At 33.8% G+C, this 16878-nt stretch overlaps 1 protein-coding gene across 6 annotated transcripts; it reads right to left on the reverse strand.

Annotated features, from left to right (window-relative positions):
* Positions 1 to 2120: 2120 nt before the first annotated feature.
* Positions 2121 to 15890, reverse strand: LOC113520442 (serine-arginine protein 55). 6 transcript variants are annotated; one of them, XM_052898031.1, is made up of 11 exons: positions 15708 to 15890; positions 14667 to 14795; positions 13279 to 13349; positions 11588 to 11692; positions 9626 to 9710; positions 7606 to 7679; positions 6679 to 6858; positions 5589 to 5660; positions 4580 to 4735; positions 4173 to 4190; positions 2121 to 3832 (listed from the first exon to the last, which is right to left on the reverse strand). In XM_052898031.1, the coding sequence occupies exons 2-11, from the start codon at positions 14790 to 14792 to the stop codon at positions 3613 to 3615; spliced, it is 1107 nt and encodes a 368-aa protein (XP_052753991.1). In that variant the 5' UTR covers positions 14793 to 14795; positions 15708 to 15890; the 3' UTR covers positions 2121 to 3612. The 6 variants fall into 6 exon arrangements, with proteins under 6 accessions (XP_052753991.1, XP_031770450.1, XP_052753992.1 ...); XM_031914590.2 differs by lacking the exon at positions 11588 to 11692 and adding an exon at positions 11714 to 11809 and having other exon boundaries at positions 15708 to 15887; XM_052898032.1 differs by lacking the exon at positions 15708 to 15890 and adding an exon at positions 15436 to 15617.
* Positions 15891 to 16878: the final 988 nt, after the last annotated feature.

Genomic DNA, 16878 nt, shown 5'->3' on the forward strand with positions numbered 1-16878 from the left:
ATTTAAAAGAAAAATGAAAGTAATCCTCAATAGAAGTGAACTAATGATTCCATAGATGTATTTATCCCAATTGAAGTGATTTTGTAATTAATGTTCATCTTGGTGGCGACCCCTGGGCGGGTCGGCGCGGCGACGGCTCGCCGGGGGTCGTGGTTTCGGTGATAAATTTGCCAGCGAGTGTTTGTGACGAATGTGTAATTATGTGCAGTGATGCAACAAGAAATAAAATGTTAATAAACAATTGTTACAAAAGATTATAAATGCAATTTCTTTTTATTAATCGTATCCCATCTTCTACCAGCCAAAACTAGCTTTTAGTACGAAATAAAGAAACATAATAAGTGATGAAACCCAAACCAGAGGTTTCATACTTACGTAAATATATAATTCATATTTATATCACCTAAGATGGCAAACAAGAACAAACATGTGTTCCTGATGATAAGCAGATAGTATATAATATCTTGCAACGTACTTAAATAAATGGCCTATTCATCATAAGAATTTTTGAGATTATTTTGCCATTGTAATTAAAAATTATATGAAATAGGTACTTAAGCTATTTACCATTCTGAATGATTGCTCGCCTGATGATAAATCGACAAATCTGGTCTAGACGCTGATTCACCCTAATTGAGGTTTTACAACCAAAAATTGCAATACTGGTTGCAGGAAATACTTTCTGATATATCTATTTTGTACAGAAAAATACCTACCTTAAATCAAAATATCTTAGGGGGAAACTATTGTTAGTAATGGGGATTAGCAACCTCATCTTTATTTGCGTATGAGGTTAGCTAAGCGACACGTCGACTCATTGAACTCTTTGGTGCTACTCCAGCAGGCGTTAGCACGCTGGTTGGCAACCGCAATTAGCCTTTGGTGGTGTTTTAAGAACGCTCCTACTTATTATACGACCATTAAATTCCCTTAGGCACCTCTAATGGCGTTCACAGGAAAGGAAGGGATATATTTACAAGTCGCGGTTTCCAAAACCATCGCGGTTAGTTTTATTGTTTAATTTATCACGATGGATCAATAAACCTGCTTAATCCTCACCTATCATTCATCACTAGTACCCTGCCAGCGTATACCGGTAACGCAGGCGGAGATATAATTTCATTATAATCCATTGAAAAAAAGTAACTTCTCTAAAAAAAAACGCAAATGGTACGCTGCTTGAGGTGTTTCCTTGTTATACTCTACCTGTGGGTTTTCTCTTTTTACGTATAGTGTTGAAAGCCAAAACTGTTCATTAAAATACTAATGGAAATAGTTTGTTGTAATACTTACTTGCAATTAATAAAATAGCTATTTTTTTTATTCTTTGCGTTTTGCTTAAAAACAGTTGTATTTTTTATAATTCAATTTTTACGGCAAACTAAGTAAAATATTAAGCTATTGAGAAAGAAGTTTTCTCCCAATTTTCCGAGTATTGACACTACTCAATAATAGATGGCGTAAAAATATATAAAGCGCAAGTTATAAACTTAGTATACCGTACTACGTACTTTATAACCTAGTGTAAACGTTAATTTAAAAAATATACCTAATGTAGATAGATTAGGTATATTTTTCGTTTTGCTTTAGGTATATTTTGATCCTCATCAATCGTCATCTATTTGTACTAGACATATGACATATCAACTATAGAAAAAAAAACCTGTAGACTATATTCTGTGCACGTCCACGGTATCGTTGATGGAAAATTACTTCAGTAAACATTAGTTGTACATTTTAATTATTATAAAAGCGCTCATTTAACTCCCTTCTTTTGGGGCATTGTAATAATTTAAACAATATTGTATAGATAATATATCCAACAAAAATTGATTCAGTCTTCTAGTATCCAGGTTTCATGACCTGACTTTAGTTTCAAAAATTTAAGTCATGTAAGAAAACCACATATACCTGAATTACACGTTTATACAACGTCTTAGAAGCTTCTGCATCTGCATAGAGAGCTTATAGCATTGTATACAACAGCCCCTTGTTTTCCCCTCATTAGTGAATTTTCCCATCAAGGACATTTAGTTATTGATTTACGATTGACATAATAAAGTTCTTATATATAAGTAAGGGTATGTATTTTTACATGAGTTTAATAAACAAGGAAACGATTTAAAATTCTTAATATATTTATTTGGTAATTAGTAACAAAATCCAATATTTACAAAGTACCACATACCTACTATATAGAGGGTTGTCGCAACAAATTTTCATACATTATATGATGTACTCATGGCTCATGTATATTAAAATTACATAAGTCATATTAAAATAATTTACGCCGTTTTATTTGCCGTAAAATAGTTAACTTAATTCTGAAACATAAGTCACTTCAACTAAAAATAGTATAATTAAATTTTATTAGGATAGCCACATACCCTGCAAGTCACATTGCCAACGACAAGAAACGCTCATGAAAGACAATGACAAAATGTGGTAAAATTTAAAGTACTTATATATTACACTTGACTTCGAATATCGAAAGCCTACATTATACTTATTAGCCATGGACCATGAAATGATAGAAACGAAACTAACTGATAATACATGACGTTTTCAAAGTCTCCTAATATAAACAATGCTTACATTATAGAGCATCGAGTCTAAAACACGGGTCTACTTTTTATCAGCTAATTGTTAAATTAGCCGACTCATTTTTTTTATCAGTGTTCTATATATTTACGCACATAATGTATCTTGACGTATCTTTATTTAAAAAATAAAATGAGCTTTTACGCATTTAAAAGATGCAAAAATTATAAAACAAAATAAATATAGAAGTTATAAAGGAAACATAACTATTTACCACGCAAAATTGTATAAAAATGGTGGCCCGCTTTTTTCGAAGATTTTACATAAAGACTATCTATATAATCTAAGAAATAATGTTTATTAATATATTTAAAAAATATTGCTATTTCAAAGATATCTCGTAACTTGTATTTTGAAAAAATATAATTCCTATTTTTCCATTAGTTATGATGAAGAAAATTATCTGAACTAATCCACACATGAAAGTAAAAGAGTTATCTCGAAAACTGCCGATACAATTTATTCAGGGCTTCTAGGAACGTTAAAAAATAAGAGAGGTTAATGTTTTTGGCAGTAACAAAAACTCCGGTGTCGGCAATGTTTAGAAATTTGGTGCTGTTACTATAGTAAGTCACAAATGAAATATAGGTACATAGGGTTGATGCCAAAGGTGGACTGGTAGAGATTGCCTATAGTATTAAGCACGCCTTGTGTACCACATTTTATTGGTCAATACATTTAATACTATAAGTTGTCTCACTATAGTATCTAACCAATCCCAAAGAATAACAATTATCTAATTCGATATTAATGATACAGAGTAATAAAGAAAATAGTAAACTCTTATCTACAGTTTGTACCCATACCGGAATATCGTTAGAACTGAAAACAACATTACATAATAATAATAGACATTGCATGAATAACGTTACGTTAAAGAGCCCTGTTTTATGCCTAAATATTTCTAGGTCCATGGGACCAGACAGAGATCGTGCGCCGATCGAAGTCGGATCATCTAAACTATAGACACGTAAACCTAAAAAGTATCTTAAAGTTAACACGCTAAAGTTCCTAGTCGCCACTGCGCGGGGAGCGGTCTGTACTTGCGCGGTCGTGACCGTCGCCATTTTGTCGGGGCGAGCGGGACCGAGAGCGGGATGCGGATTGGTCGCGGGAAGCAGATCGGTCGCGCGACCGGGATCGGGATTGGGAACGAGATCGAGACTTGCTGGCGCGGCGTTCCTCTTCTCGCTTAGGTGATGCCTCCTTGCTGCGCGAACGCGATCTCTCTCTAAAAATGAAAATATTTATTATTAACATTTTATTTAAATTATTACTAAACTTAAATGACTGAATCCATGATCAGATTTATATTACAATTGATGTTAACAACTATACTTTCAGTCTAAGCAATGCTGCAATCAATTCACTATAAAATGTGTAAAATATTATAATTACATTTTTTTTTCTATAAAACAATAATAACGTCATTCTCACATTATAAAATTATAAACACAGAAAAAATTCAACTGCAAATAATATACATTAATAATAGTAGCAAAACTAAAGAATACTCAAATAAAAAGGACAGAAAAGCTAAGGAAACAAACACTATGCAATACTATGCTCACCTTGCGATGGCAGTCTCTCTGCGATGCAGGAAAACATGGATCGAGTTAATAATTTATATGATTTAAACTGTGCTATCAATATTTTCTGTTAGTTCAATCAATTTTGTTAAAAAAAAAAAAAAAAATAGACGAATGCCAATGCTTTATTTCGTGAATGTATTTGACAACAATGCTTGAAATAAATTGCGAGGCTCTCTCCCAAAGTCAGGGAATGGAAAAATATTAATATTATAGAATACCGAAGTATATTTATGAGTATAATCCTGTTTATATCAAGGAGTGTTAAAACCAAATTTGATCTAGCAAGATACGTTTTTTTTTATATCAGATATTCTGGTGTAATGAGAAAAACCCTCGCAAACGTGCATGGCCGTCAAATAAGAATTGAAAGCACTCGTTTTACTCACTTGGAGTCAGCTTTCGGCGAATGGGACTTTGACCTGGAGGCTGAACGGTGCCCGTTCCGTTCTCCAGACTTCCTGGACGCTGAGCGGCGTGACTCTGAGCGACGGTCTGATCTACGCGAGGCCGAGCGAGACCGCGACTTCGAACGACTGGGGTCCCTAAGCGTTGTGATACCGCAACAAAATAGTAGTATTTGGGGTTTAGTTATAGACTACTGCCACTAAACTAAGTTGCAATCTGTCAAGATAGCTACTTCACCAACTATGAGTCTACATACTTATATATTTACACGATATTTGTCAATAATATTGTGTTCTGTAGTAGTGATTAACTATTTTGACAGTACATAATAAATATAGCTTACTTATATTTTGCTTATGTGAACAGACTTATACTTTTCGCTTCTTTATACATAGCTACTAAGTATAAAGAAACTAGTATTAAAATTTCACCAATTTTATATGTATATGATATGTATTGAATGCATATGCTATGTCTCAATATAATTTCAAATATTATGAGTGGTATGTAAAAAAAGCATCGTTTAATCATAAATTTAAAAATTTATAAAACCTTACCGTGTAATTAGTCTATATCACATAAGCAACTAAAGTACACATGAAAAGTACATAGGAAACCAAAATGCTACACAGATAGTGACAGTTTAAAAAAGAAACAGTGAATACTACAGCTAAGTACTTACATAATTAAATTTTGTTCAGCGCAAGTAATTATATACCTAACCAAATGAATACTAGGTTAATTTACGTCATGCAACTTCAGAGACAGATATTTGTTGCAGCATCATATATAACTTATAGTGCTTTCATGCATGTATAATTTGATATATGGAAAAATTTAACAGTGGTAATAATATTAACAGACTTTTTATTGATACAAAAAACAGTACAAAAAACATAATGAAACACCTAATTTAACAACAATTTCGTTTTGGATTTTTTTTTGGTGTGTCACCAAAAAGTCTGTCCATAAAAAGTACAAAGTACTCACTTGGAGCGCGAGCGTGAGCGCGACTTCGCCGCTGGACTCTTGCTCTTCGGGCGAGATTTGGACCTTGAGCGGCTGCAAAATATGTGAACATGTGTAGATAAAAACTGAACTAATAATATTACAAATATATACAGAGTAGTTATACGTACTCAGATTAAAAACTATCAGCAAGAGCTTTCAGCCCCGAAAGATGGTAAAAAATATAGTATCATCATTAAAATATATAATTTAATTATGTTGATTTAATTCCTAAGAGCAAATTTATTTTAAAGATAACACCAAGCGAATTATCTTACTAACATTACAAATGTGAGCTTCATATATAAACAAAACTTATTAATATCTCCTTGGATTAATTAATTTGTTGGCATTTACTTTATGAAGCGTCACTATGTTTTTTCACGTTAGACTTCGAAAACGTTCAAATGATTTGCATGAAATTTATGAATGTGTATCCTTTGCTCCAATTTGAGAGATAGGAATAGTTTAATACGATATGGGAAGGAATTATTTGTAATATGGACCACCAGTCCCATTGCTGGCAATATATCCCGTCAAGTCTACCTTCACATGGTCTCCCTGGAAACCATCGTGCTGAATTCCAGGTGTATTCATCATGATGGGCTAACTGGCTTACTAAATAATTGACAATTTCAGTGCTACAATAGTGTGTACTTTTCTTTGTGCTATGAAGTTGCGGGTTCGACTCTGAATCGGGCTATATAGAAAAAAAAGAGCTTTTCTAAATTGACTTATGTGGGTGTTCTGGATGATACACTCGGATGTTCGTTGCTCGGTTTCTTATAAGAAAACCTTAAAAACTATGGCGATTGGTATTACTATGACTAACGATGGTTATTAAAAAAAAAACTATCTGTATGCGGCGGTATCGCTAGTGGTCATATCGTGATGTTGAACAGCCTATTAACCTTCCTCAAGAAATAAGCTTAGTAGCTTAGTTTTACATTTAGTAATGTAAAATTAAAATAAAATCTACCTAGTAGTTATAGAGATTAGCGCATTCAGTCTTCAAATTTATTACATTTATATATCTATTATCTATAGTGCGAGACGAGGGGTATTTAGTTACCTAGAGCGGCTGCGACGACGATCGCGAGAACGACTGCGAGAGCGACTGGAGGAGGAGCGTGTACGACGACGTGACGAGCGGCGATCCTCCACTAAGCGAATGCGGCGCCCGTTCAGTTCCGTGCCGTCCAACTTCTCAATGGCAGCCCGCATATCAGAATGGGTCGCAAATTCCACCACACTGTAAATCATTACAAATCATCAGCATAATCTTATCCGCTGACAAATATTCCTTTTTTTTTGCATGGTCATCCTAAAGTTTTAAATTCTATGGGGGGATAATTTTAAGAAAAATATTATAGTCTAGTTATACCTATATGCTACAACGCATTCGTGTTATGCAAGTATACGGGTTACACAAAATTTTATCGTTTAATGAAAAAGCTAAAAGCCCATCTAATTTACAATAGCTGCCCATAATGGGCAGACACACAGACACAAACACCACTGACATCCCACAATATATTGTAACACCAATTATGCACCTCATTTCTGACTATTGCTGACGACTAGTGTTATGCTTCTATACCCCGGAAGTTCACTGCGATATCAAATAAAGTCATGCAAGAACAACTGGTTGACCAAAACACGAGACAGGTACCTGGACAGACGATTTTATATATATAAAATCATTTCTTTTTCTTACACTTGTGCAGACTTACACACAAGTAGTATAAATGATCTACATCCTATGGTTTATAATAGAATCTAAAATTAATATTAAAACTATTTTAGCAGTGCCCAACATTTTGGCATTTTAAAAATGGAGGACTATATAATGTAAGCTACCTACCATAAGTTATTACATGTCCTTATTCGAACCAAAGCATAAATATTGAAAACACTTCTTATCTTCCCGAATTTCTTTTAGACGAGAAAATTCCTCACAAATCATATGAAACATAATTAACAGAAATACAAAACTCACCCTTCATTTCTGTGCTGTTTATGTGCATCGGCGTAGGTCACTTCCCCAGCCTGACGCATATAATCCTTCAAGTCCTGCAATATCAAGGGATCAAGTTAATGTTACTATTAAACAAAATTCGTGCCACTTTTCCTAAAGTCTTCATCAGAATAATGTCGTAGCATCAAGGTTTTCAGCCCCGAAAGATGGTAAAAAAATATATCATCATTAAATAAGACTTTAGGAAAAGTTTCGCGTGTGATAGTACAAACCTAATGTCCTAACGATGAAGCCTTTATTATGCACAACTTGAATCAAGATTAGGACCTAATGGTAAAAAATAAAATAAAAAATGTGCTACGAACATCATTTCGTAAACGGTCTCCTATTGGTTATCATTGTTTACAAGAACAATTCAATCCAATAGTGCTGGGTCTATCCATCTTCAATATGCTATAGTGTCGAGTCTATCCATCTTAAATTTTTGCCAATATCCCGCTTTGCAAGTGCCAATCTAGACTTCTGGTAGCCTCGAGTGCCTCATATAAGACATTCCAATCAGTGTTGTGTTGAGTCTCAATCTCCACATACTTCTCGTCATTGTCATCCTTTGCGAATGCCATTCTCGACTTCTGAGTGTGTCTCGACTACCTCATATTCTAATATATTATAAAAAAAAAAAATGGATCCCATAGTGTGAGGTCTCTGTCTTCATATATTCTTAAAATTGCCTTTCAGTGAGTGCCATTCTGCCTCCTCTACCTCGTATTCTGTTATTTTGAAGGTGTCATCGAGCTGTACTCTGGAAAACTGCTTTCTCAATTTTTACTGGGTTTCCAATCTAGTACCACCTTTTTCTGGGTCATGCTTATATACTCTAGCCTCTCATGATTTTTACGTCCTTCCCTTGCATGTTGAGCACTTCGTCGCCCTAGGTTCAGCTAACATCCTTGGTTAAAGTCGGCCAATTGAATGAACATCTTCCATCAACAAGACACAACATCATTCCGCAATCGTTAACAAGCAATCCTCATCAAACAATGTAAACAATGATACCATAAAGGAATCACCAAATTCGAAAAGCTGTTCGAGCTAGTAAGAACATAATTGACGGAAATAATCTGGATGGATATTCACAATAGCCGGCGAGTTCGCTGAGCGGACGCCGTTATTATGAACAATGTTAACTTAAAATATAACGATGAGAAAATGAATAAAAACGGGAGATTGCACATAACGAGAACGTCCTGTTGTGTGTGCCCCCCTGGTGCGGTTTACCTGGCGAGGGGGGCGAGGGGGGCAGGCGGCGGCGGCACCAGCTGCGGCTGCAGGCTGCGGCGGGACCCATACCTCCTAACATCGCCTCAGACCACATCTCACACTGCGCTACATCGAGGGCTCAGGGCACGAAACGCCACCTTCTGTTGTTTTTAAAAATTATTTCTATAAGCTCGTGTTTGGATTACACTTTTAAAAGTATTTAGAGAGTATCATTTATTTTAATGCAACATTTTAATGTATGCTGTTTAACAATTCAAGGGAGTAGTGTTATGCTAAATTACAAAGAAAGAGATGACTAACATTTGGAAAATGACTGCTGTGGTGTTTATTAGTAAGTGAACGAGTGAGTCGCCTGGGGCCTTCTCGGGTCCGTGGTCCTTGACGCATAGTCCCGTCTTCGTATGTAGCGTGAGTAGTGCCAGCTCGATATTTCCAACTCTCATAATGGTGCTCTCGTTGGTTCATCCAAATCAGGAAGGAATTCTCGCAAGTTCTGACCAGTTCTCCGAATGTCATCGTTCCATTCTCATGTCTCCATTTGTATTATTCTTCTACCATCTTTTTCGACCCATGAATTGCACAAACGTTCGTCCGTTCGACCGCAAAGCGTCCTGACATCAGACTCCCTGAACCGACCGTACCCTGGTGGAAGGTGATGCTCCGCCCAGCCCGAATGTAAGCGCGATGTTCGTGTCCGGTACCCTGGGTGATTGTTGATGGGATGATGATGTACCCAATGTTGTTCCAGTCAGTTTCTTACCTGCCAGCTAATGCGGCTAGACAGATTTTCGACGATAAGTCGATACTCGGTGCGCGTGGGCGGCCCGTATCTATAATTGTAGTCACTGTAAATACAAAACTATATGTAAGTTTCATCTTTGTGAATAGTCGTACAACATTAATAGTAATGTTGTATCAATTCAATTTCTAAATATAGGAAGAAACAATTCTAATGATATAAAGACTTAGTAACTTAAAAATATAATGGGCGAAACAGTATATTCTGGTATGTCCATAGTACTGCTCATGTCTATAGGCGACGGTTACCATATTCCATCAGGTGGGCCGTCAGCTTGTTTACCATTCTAAGTTGTATAAAAAAAAAAAAATAGATACCACTGTTATAAACAATTTCATTATACTTATATTAAACATTTCCTGTATATATTTTTGTTATCATATACAAAACTGACATGTCATCGAAGATACACTTATCGGGTTTTCTAAACCATTTCATATCTATAAGTATGTTTAAATTTATTACTATTGGGGTTTATTAGTCGAGCAAAAAATACATAATCAACCAATTAACTTGGATCAACACAAAATTGTGAGGTAAACAGCAACACTAGTGCATGAAGAAATTATCTACTGGTACGAACTTTCAAACATCACTACCAAGTTTACTTACAGATAGCTGAAATATAAAATAAAAAATAAATGCAAAAAAAAAACAACAAATAGCCTTTAACAGTGGTAATACTGAGGTTGGAAAGTTTATGAAAATAATGGTGCTGTAGAATAAATTAAGCATAGAACAGTGTTACACAACAAACAGTATGGATAAAAGGTATATGGGAACAATAAAAATGTGCAATACACACTATGGAGTCACAATTATGTGCAAAAACTGTTCATTTAACAATTATGCATTTATTTAACGTTATTCCTAGTTCTTACGGTTTATTGGTATTGACAGAATAAAAGCAAACTGGATAGTAATCCTAATCTTCTAGTTACAAGTTAGATAAATTAATCATGATATCAGAGTGTAATATCAAATTAAACAATTACAGAATATTTCGCATTATCAATATGATAGTAAATTTTTGCATCTATAACAAACTAGACTAATACTAGTTTTTACCGGCAACTTTGGTCGCGTAATCGGAATAAAAAAAAACGTATGTACTTTTACATGCTATACAGTACACGATTATCAAATTTCATAGTGACTGATTAAGCCGTTAGGGCGCAAAGAGGTTTACTTGTTACACACTCACTTCCACGTCTATAATATTAGTAAGGATAAGGATTTTATAAATCTTATTGCATTATCAATGTTTCTCAAAATTTAAAAGTAGCAATTCCAAACATATCAGTAGGAACTAAGAATAAGCGTCGTTATGACAAAAGAAATACACGAGTTCAGAATGCATATCAAAACGTGATTCCATAGTGTCGTCGCGTTATATTCAATAAGTGTTTGCACATGACATGAGCTCAGGGTCCGATCTAGGGAAGGCCAAATGGATAATTTCATGGAGGGCAAAAAGAATTCACTGCAGGTTTAGATGGCCATTGCCAAGAATGGCAACTACTTCGTCGGCGTAGATGGAAAACGAAATAGTTCAATTCTTACAGTTTCAAAATACTTATTTTTCATTTGTCATAATTGTAACTAAAAGTTAATTTTAATAATGATATATTTATGAAATTAATAAAACAAAATTATTTTAACAATTATGACAGAAATTAATAAAAAAAAAGATACTGAATTGGGATTATCTATATACATTTAAAATAAAATATTTTTTTATTCAAATGATCAATTTTTTTTTATAATTTTACCACATAATTTCGATTACAATTTCAACTAAGAAGAAGAGGTATGAAACTAAATGGTTGCTTGTAAATATAGTTGTCCACCTACGCTCAACGACCATTTTGCCCGGAGCGGCAAAATATCTAGATCGGACACTGCATGAGCTAAGATACAGACGGATCTCGTCTCGGCGGCAGGCGTCTGGGCGGCGGCGGCGGCAGTTCGCGGCACCGCCAGCGGTCCGAGCCCCGCGGCATACCGCGAGCGCGCTCCACCGACACCCTACAACATAGCGACACTCACTCGTATCGCGACCTGCCGCGGTCGCGTTCGTAGTAGCGGTCGCGGCGGTAACGGTCGGCGCTGCGGTCGATGCCTCTCGCCGGCTCCACCACCACCCTGCGGCACACCCGTCGTACTGTTAGCACTGCCACCCTCGCGCGCCCTCACCGACACACACTCCATTATGCGACTGACGGCGCTTTGCCAATTGGTAGCAAATATTTGTGACACCACTCCTCTAGAGTATTTAGTATAGAGCTACCATGGATATAAGCCAATAAGAGAGAGGCGGCAAAAATTTGCCCAGGGCGTAAGGTAAGTTAAAGCCGGCCCTGCTCTTCTACTTTCTTTCAATTAAACTTTTTTTAAATATATAAATAATAGCTTTTTGCCCGCTACTTCGTACGCGTGGATTTCAGAAGTAGGAAAACCAAAGAAACATACCATTTCTAGATAGTGTATCAAAATAAATTTTAATACCACAATTTCTAGAACATGAGTGTACCTGAACATCTAACTTAAAATCATATTTAATTTGGTGCAGTAGTTTTTGCGTACGCTGGAACAAACGTACAGACAGCCAAAACTATAAATTATTGTTTTAGCTTCTATTGGTCTTATTAAAGATTCATTATACATTTTCTTAAATATCTCCCATGTAGACTTCATCAGTTACAATTTTATTATATTAGTAAGATTAAACAGTTGAATTGAGAACACTGCCAGAAAGAGGTTTTGTCTTTGTGATTTGAGTGTATTATTACAATTTGATAATGGATAAATATTCATTAAAAATAATTTCAAAAGTTTCTACTCATTTAAAATTTATTATAATACAAATTGTTCAACAAGGTTTTTAAATAGTCACCAATTGTAGGCCCTGCAATTAAGTCACAATCTAAATGAGTATAATAAGTGCTTATTAATAGCTAGCAATTATTTGTAGATTAGTTTGTAGTTAAAACGTTAGAAGCGCATTGCAATAGTAAGTGTTATTTATTACTAATTAGGCAAGTAAGTAATCATAGATCAATAATCATGATTTCCAATTTGTGTTAAAAATCTACTTATAGTTTTGTAGTAAAATTGTTTAATTTCAATATTTTGGAATTCCACCTAATTCTCACATTACTTTTGCTACCAATTGATAAAGTGATAATCCATAAAATGAATTTATTCTAAAAATAATGGAGCAACATTCAAATCCAATATATCATACACAAACTTCCATACTTTGTTTATAATGAAATTTCATATGATATGGCAAAGCTAAACGGAAATGTCTTAAAATATGTGTATAAAGATTATATACTCATTCACTCATTCAACAGTCTCACACACACACACAAAATATTACTTTCACGATAGAATTTCATATATCAGTCCTTCATACTACTCTCACACAAATGTGGAGCCGGCTGATAAAGAAAATTAATCAGTAAATTGAGAAATAAGTTGATAAATTTCTAATTAAGAATCATTATTATTATAATTGATAGTATTAATTATTGGAAAAATTATTTCAGTTACAATAAATGGTAATGATCTTAAGAAAATAGACAACTATAATTCAAGTAGAATCTTACCTTTCCCCGAGTAGTTCCTTGCCATTTAATTCATACACAGCATCATCAGCATCTCTGTAATCTTCAAATTCCTGCAATAAATATATATATATATAATTGTGGTGTTAAAATAAAAAAAAAACATACTTTATTTAAGCAGACATCAAACAATATAACATACAATAATTTTATACAAATGTTTTATTTCTACTTCAGAATTGTATTTATGATACCTTCAAATCCTTACTAATGGGGGAAAGGGATTGTTAGTAATGGAGACTGAGAATCCTATTGCTAGCAATATACCCAACCAGGTCGACCTCCTCGCGGTTCCCCCTGGAAACTATCATGGTTAATTTCTGATGAATTCATCATGATGGGCTAACTGGCCTGTTTTCATTCTCACCTATCACCCTTCACTGGTGCTCCGCCAGCGTATCCGGTTACCGCAGGTGGGGTAACCATACCATTTTCATCCATCAAAGAAAAAAAAAATCCTTACTAATATTAATAATGTGAAAGGGAGTTTGTCTTTTAATACCTTAATGACTTGAGTCACTTAAAAATTTGGTATATACATACTATATGGGATGAAGGATATAAACTACATTTTATCTTGCTAAGTGAACATATCTCAGTCACTCAAAGTCGCGGGCAAAAGCTAGTATACCATAAATATTTTATAAATTTTTAAATTAAAAAATAAAATTCATTTAAAACAATAGAGTACATTTAAAATTGTTGAAGTATGGCACTGACGAAAATAAACCGTGACCTGAATATATAATTCTTATTTATTTTGCATATTGCATACATGTAAACAATATTCATATTGTTTACATATTATGCCTATTATATAAGAATACCTATTATATAATATTATCTTCTAGTAAACTGACAATAAATAAAAAATATCTGCATTAAATCTAGTACTGACAATAACAAATATTTATAAATTAAATATTATGTTTTAATAAAAATATAACTGCCTATAGCCCACAACTTAGTCTATATTTTTATATAAACGAGATATAAATTCAAAGAAAAACCAAAGTGACTATCATGGCCCAAAGGATAATTAAGATGAAGTGGCAATGAGCTGGTTGCATAAGTCATAAAACAGACAACCAATCGGAGAGAAAGGTGAATACTCAAGAGAGTATTGACACTGTTCAGGTAAATGTAGCGTAGGACAAACCCCCATTAGACGAAGTGACAACTTCAAATGCATTTTAAGGAAGTCAATGGATGCATATGGCTCAGGACTGTTTCTTATTGCAATCTATGGTGTAGGCCTTTACTCAGCAGCAAACAGTTCATGGCTGATGATAATAATGAAGATATAAATTCATTAGTCATAGGTTTACATATATATTAAATAATATTGAAAATATAAAAGAAACACTCACCACAAAACCATAGCCATTCTTGATGAGAATATCTCTGATCCTTCCGAAACCTTTGAAGAATTTTTCCAAGTCTCTATCTCTGACACCAAATGGCAGTCCTCCTACATAGACGCGAGATCCCACCATTTTCTAAAGAAAAGAATTAAAAATCAGACATTAAAGAGGCCAATACCGTCAATCTAGTCTCCATCATTGGAGAAATGTGTGCTAAACTTGAAAATCAAGACAATCAAATTACTAACAAGGTTTGTTTTTTTTAATAGTGGTCACAGTGCTAAATAACAAACACAGAGACTGGATGCTGAAATATAAATATTTTTATACTAGTTTATAAGATTATTTTGTTTAATTCTGCTACCATTAGTATATGTGCGACTGTCAAAACTTGAAGATTGAACACTACTCTTATTATAGATTTCTGCAAGATAACACCTAGTACACTATTCTTTTATAACGCATGAAGCATTATCACCTAGGTGTCTAGGCTATCAAATCGTCATGTCAACGTACATATTTACTTCTAATTATGTCGTTACAACTTATTTTGTATCGATTAGATTAGATGCTTATCCAATTTCTATTCAAAGCATCGCTTGATCAATTAGAACCATACGGGGAAATTGGCTTCGGGCATAACCAAAGCACACCGTGGCTTTTTTTCCCGCACAAACATAATTTATTAAAGCAGTGACATTTTCTGAATTTATATCACAAGGAAAGTGAAAACTACATTAACAAAATAATAATAGCAATTTACGTAATCTATTACCTGATACCACACAATCGTTCACTGGTACACAAGTCTACGATAAATAAGAAAATCAAGATGGTATTAGATTCATATGAAAATAGGGAACAATCCGCGTTTTACTTTAATTTCATTAATATTAATTTATTTTTACTGTAGCAGTGGACGAGCAAATCCTGGAAATTATAAAAAAAATACAAAGCCAATAATTGAAACTCATGGCATCACAATATGGCGTCAGGAGAGCACGCTCAAACCGGGTTAATTATGTATATATAATTATAAATACTTACGAAATCCACAGCCACACGAGTAGTTTTAATCCACTGAATACACTATGGAGTATGTCAATCCACTTTTAGAATAATAATTAAACAATGATTGGGAAAAAACAAAAATTGTTTCTTGTACACGTGCACATGGAAGTTCCACAAACCGGAAAGGTGAAATACTACGGCGGCGGCACCAGCACAGCAATCAAAAGTAGCCAACATACAAACAATGTTGCCAACTCGGTGAACAACATAAAAACAAACGGAAAATTTTTAATATTGATAATTTGTAAGTAAATATCAATTATATTATTTATTAATAAAAAAACACCTTCTGCTCATATTTTTAATTTTACGAAATTAACAAGAGAGCAAGAAATTATAAATTTTTAAATAATAACAATTTTCTTTTTATTTATTAAAGCTAGTTGTAAAAGCTAATATAAGGACGAAAAGAGCAAGATGAAATACTATTTAACACAAATAGTAATGGATTTTATTTTGTATAATCTGTAGAGGTATTTTGCGTTGAAGGCGTAATATTTATAAAGAACATTTACATCGTCAGACTACAAAGAACAAATTCTATTATAATTATAGGTTTTTATTGTTCTGGATAGTTATTGTACTACTGTTCTATCATTTTATGTTTGTATTTGTTATGTTTATCTCCCTTAAATATATAAATATCTCCGGAAAGAGCAACTTGGCAACACTCCAAAAGAGGAAAAGGAAATGGATTTATTTATTGTATATTGGCTAACTTGTAATATATATATTTTTAATCGCGTAGAGTCCAGCTATTATTTTTCATATTTGATTGAATAAGGCCTTGTTTAAAAAATGCTTTATTTTTCTAGCGCACCAAAATTCAACCAAACCAAATCAACATTCTTATTAAACTATTACTAAAAAAATGGATTGTAATGACTATAATATATTTAAAAAAATCTAAAACTAAATATGAATAGGCGCAAACTTTTTACTATAGATAGCGTAATTAGAAATTTGCCTGTTTTTTTTAAAAACCAAATGTTACGCTAAGAACAAAGAGAATGTAACACGTTCTTTTTTCAATGTTGCTAGTGAAAAGATTAAAAAATTTCCTGCTTTTGGCGAAACATTCGTATAGAGACAGTGTATCTATATAATGTAAGCATGTAAATTACATAGTTTTTTTTAATGGGTAGTA

Source organism: Galleria mellonella, unplaced genomic scaffold, assembly GCF_026898425.1.
Source record: "Galleria mellonella isolate WM207_F2 unplaced genomic scaffold, CSIRO_AGI_GalMel_v1 utg40, whole genome shotgun sequence".
NCBI classification, from domain to species: domain Eukaryota; kingdom Metazoa; phylum Arthropoda; class Insecta; order Lepidoptera; family Pyralidae; genus Galleria; species Galleria mellonella.

Excerpts from the sequence above, each read along its gene's own strand:
- LOC113520442 (XM_052898031.1), bottom strand. The coding sequence starts at position 14,792 with ATGGTGGGATCTCGCGTCTATGTAGGAGGACTGCCATTTGGTGTCAGA. Across the intron at positions 7,680-9,625 it reads CTAGCCGCATTAGCTGGCAG|GACTTGAAGGATTATATGCG; the intron begins GTAAGAAACTGA and ends TTGATATTGCAG. Across the intron at positions 5,661-6,678 it reads CGTCGTCGCAGCCGCTCTAG|CCGCTCAAGGTCCAAATCTC; the intron begins GTAACTAAATAC and ends CATATTTTGCAG.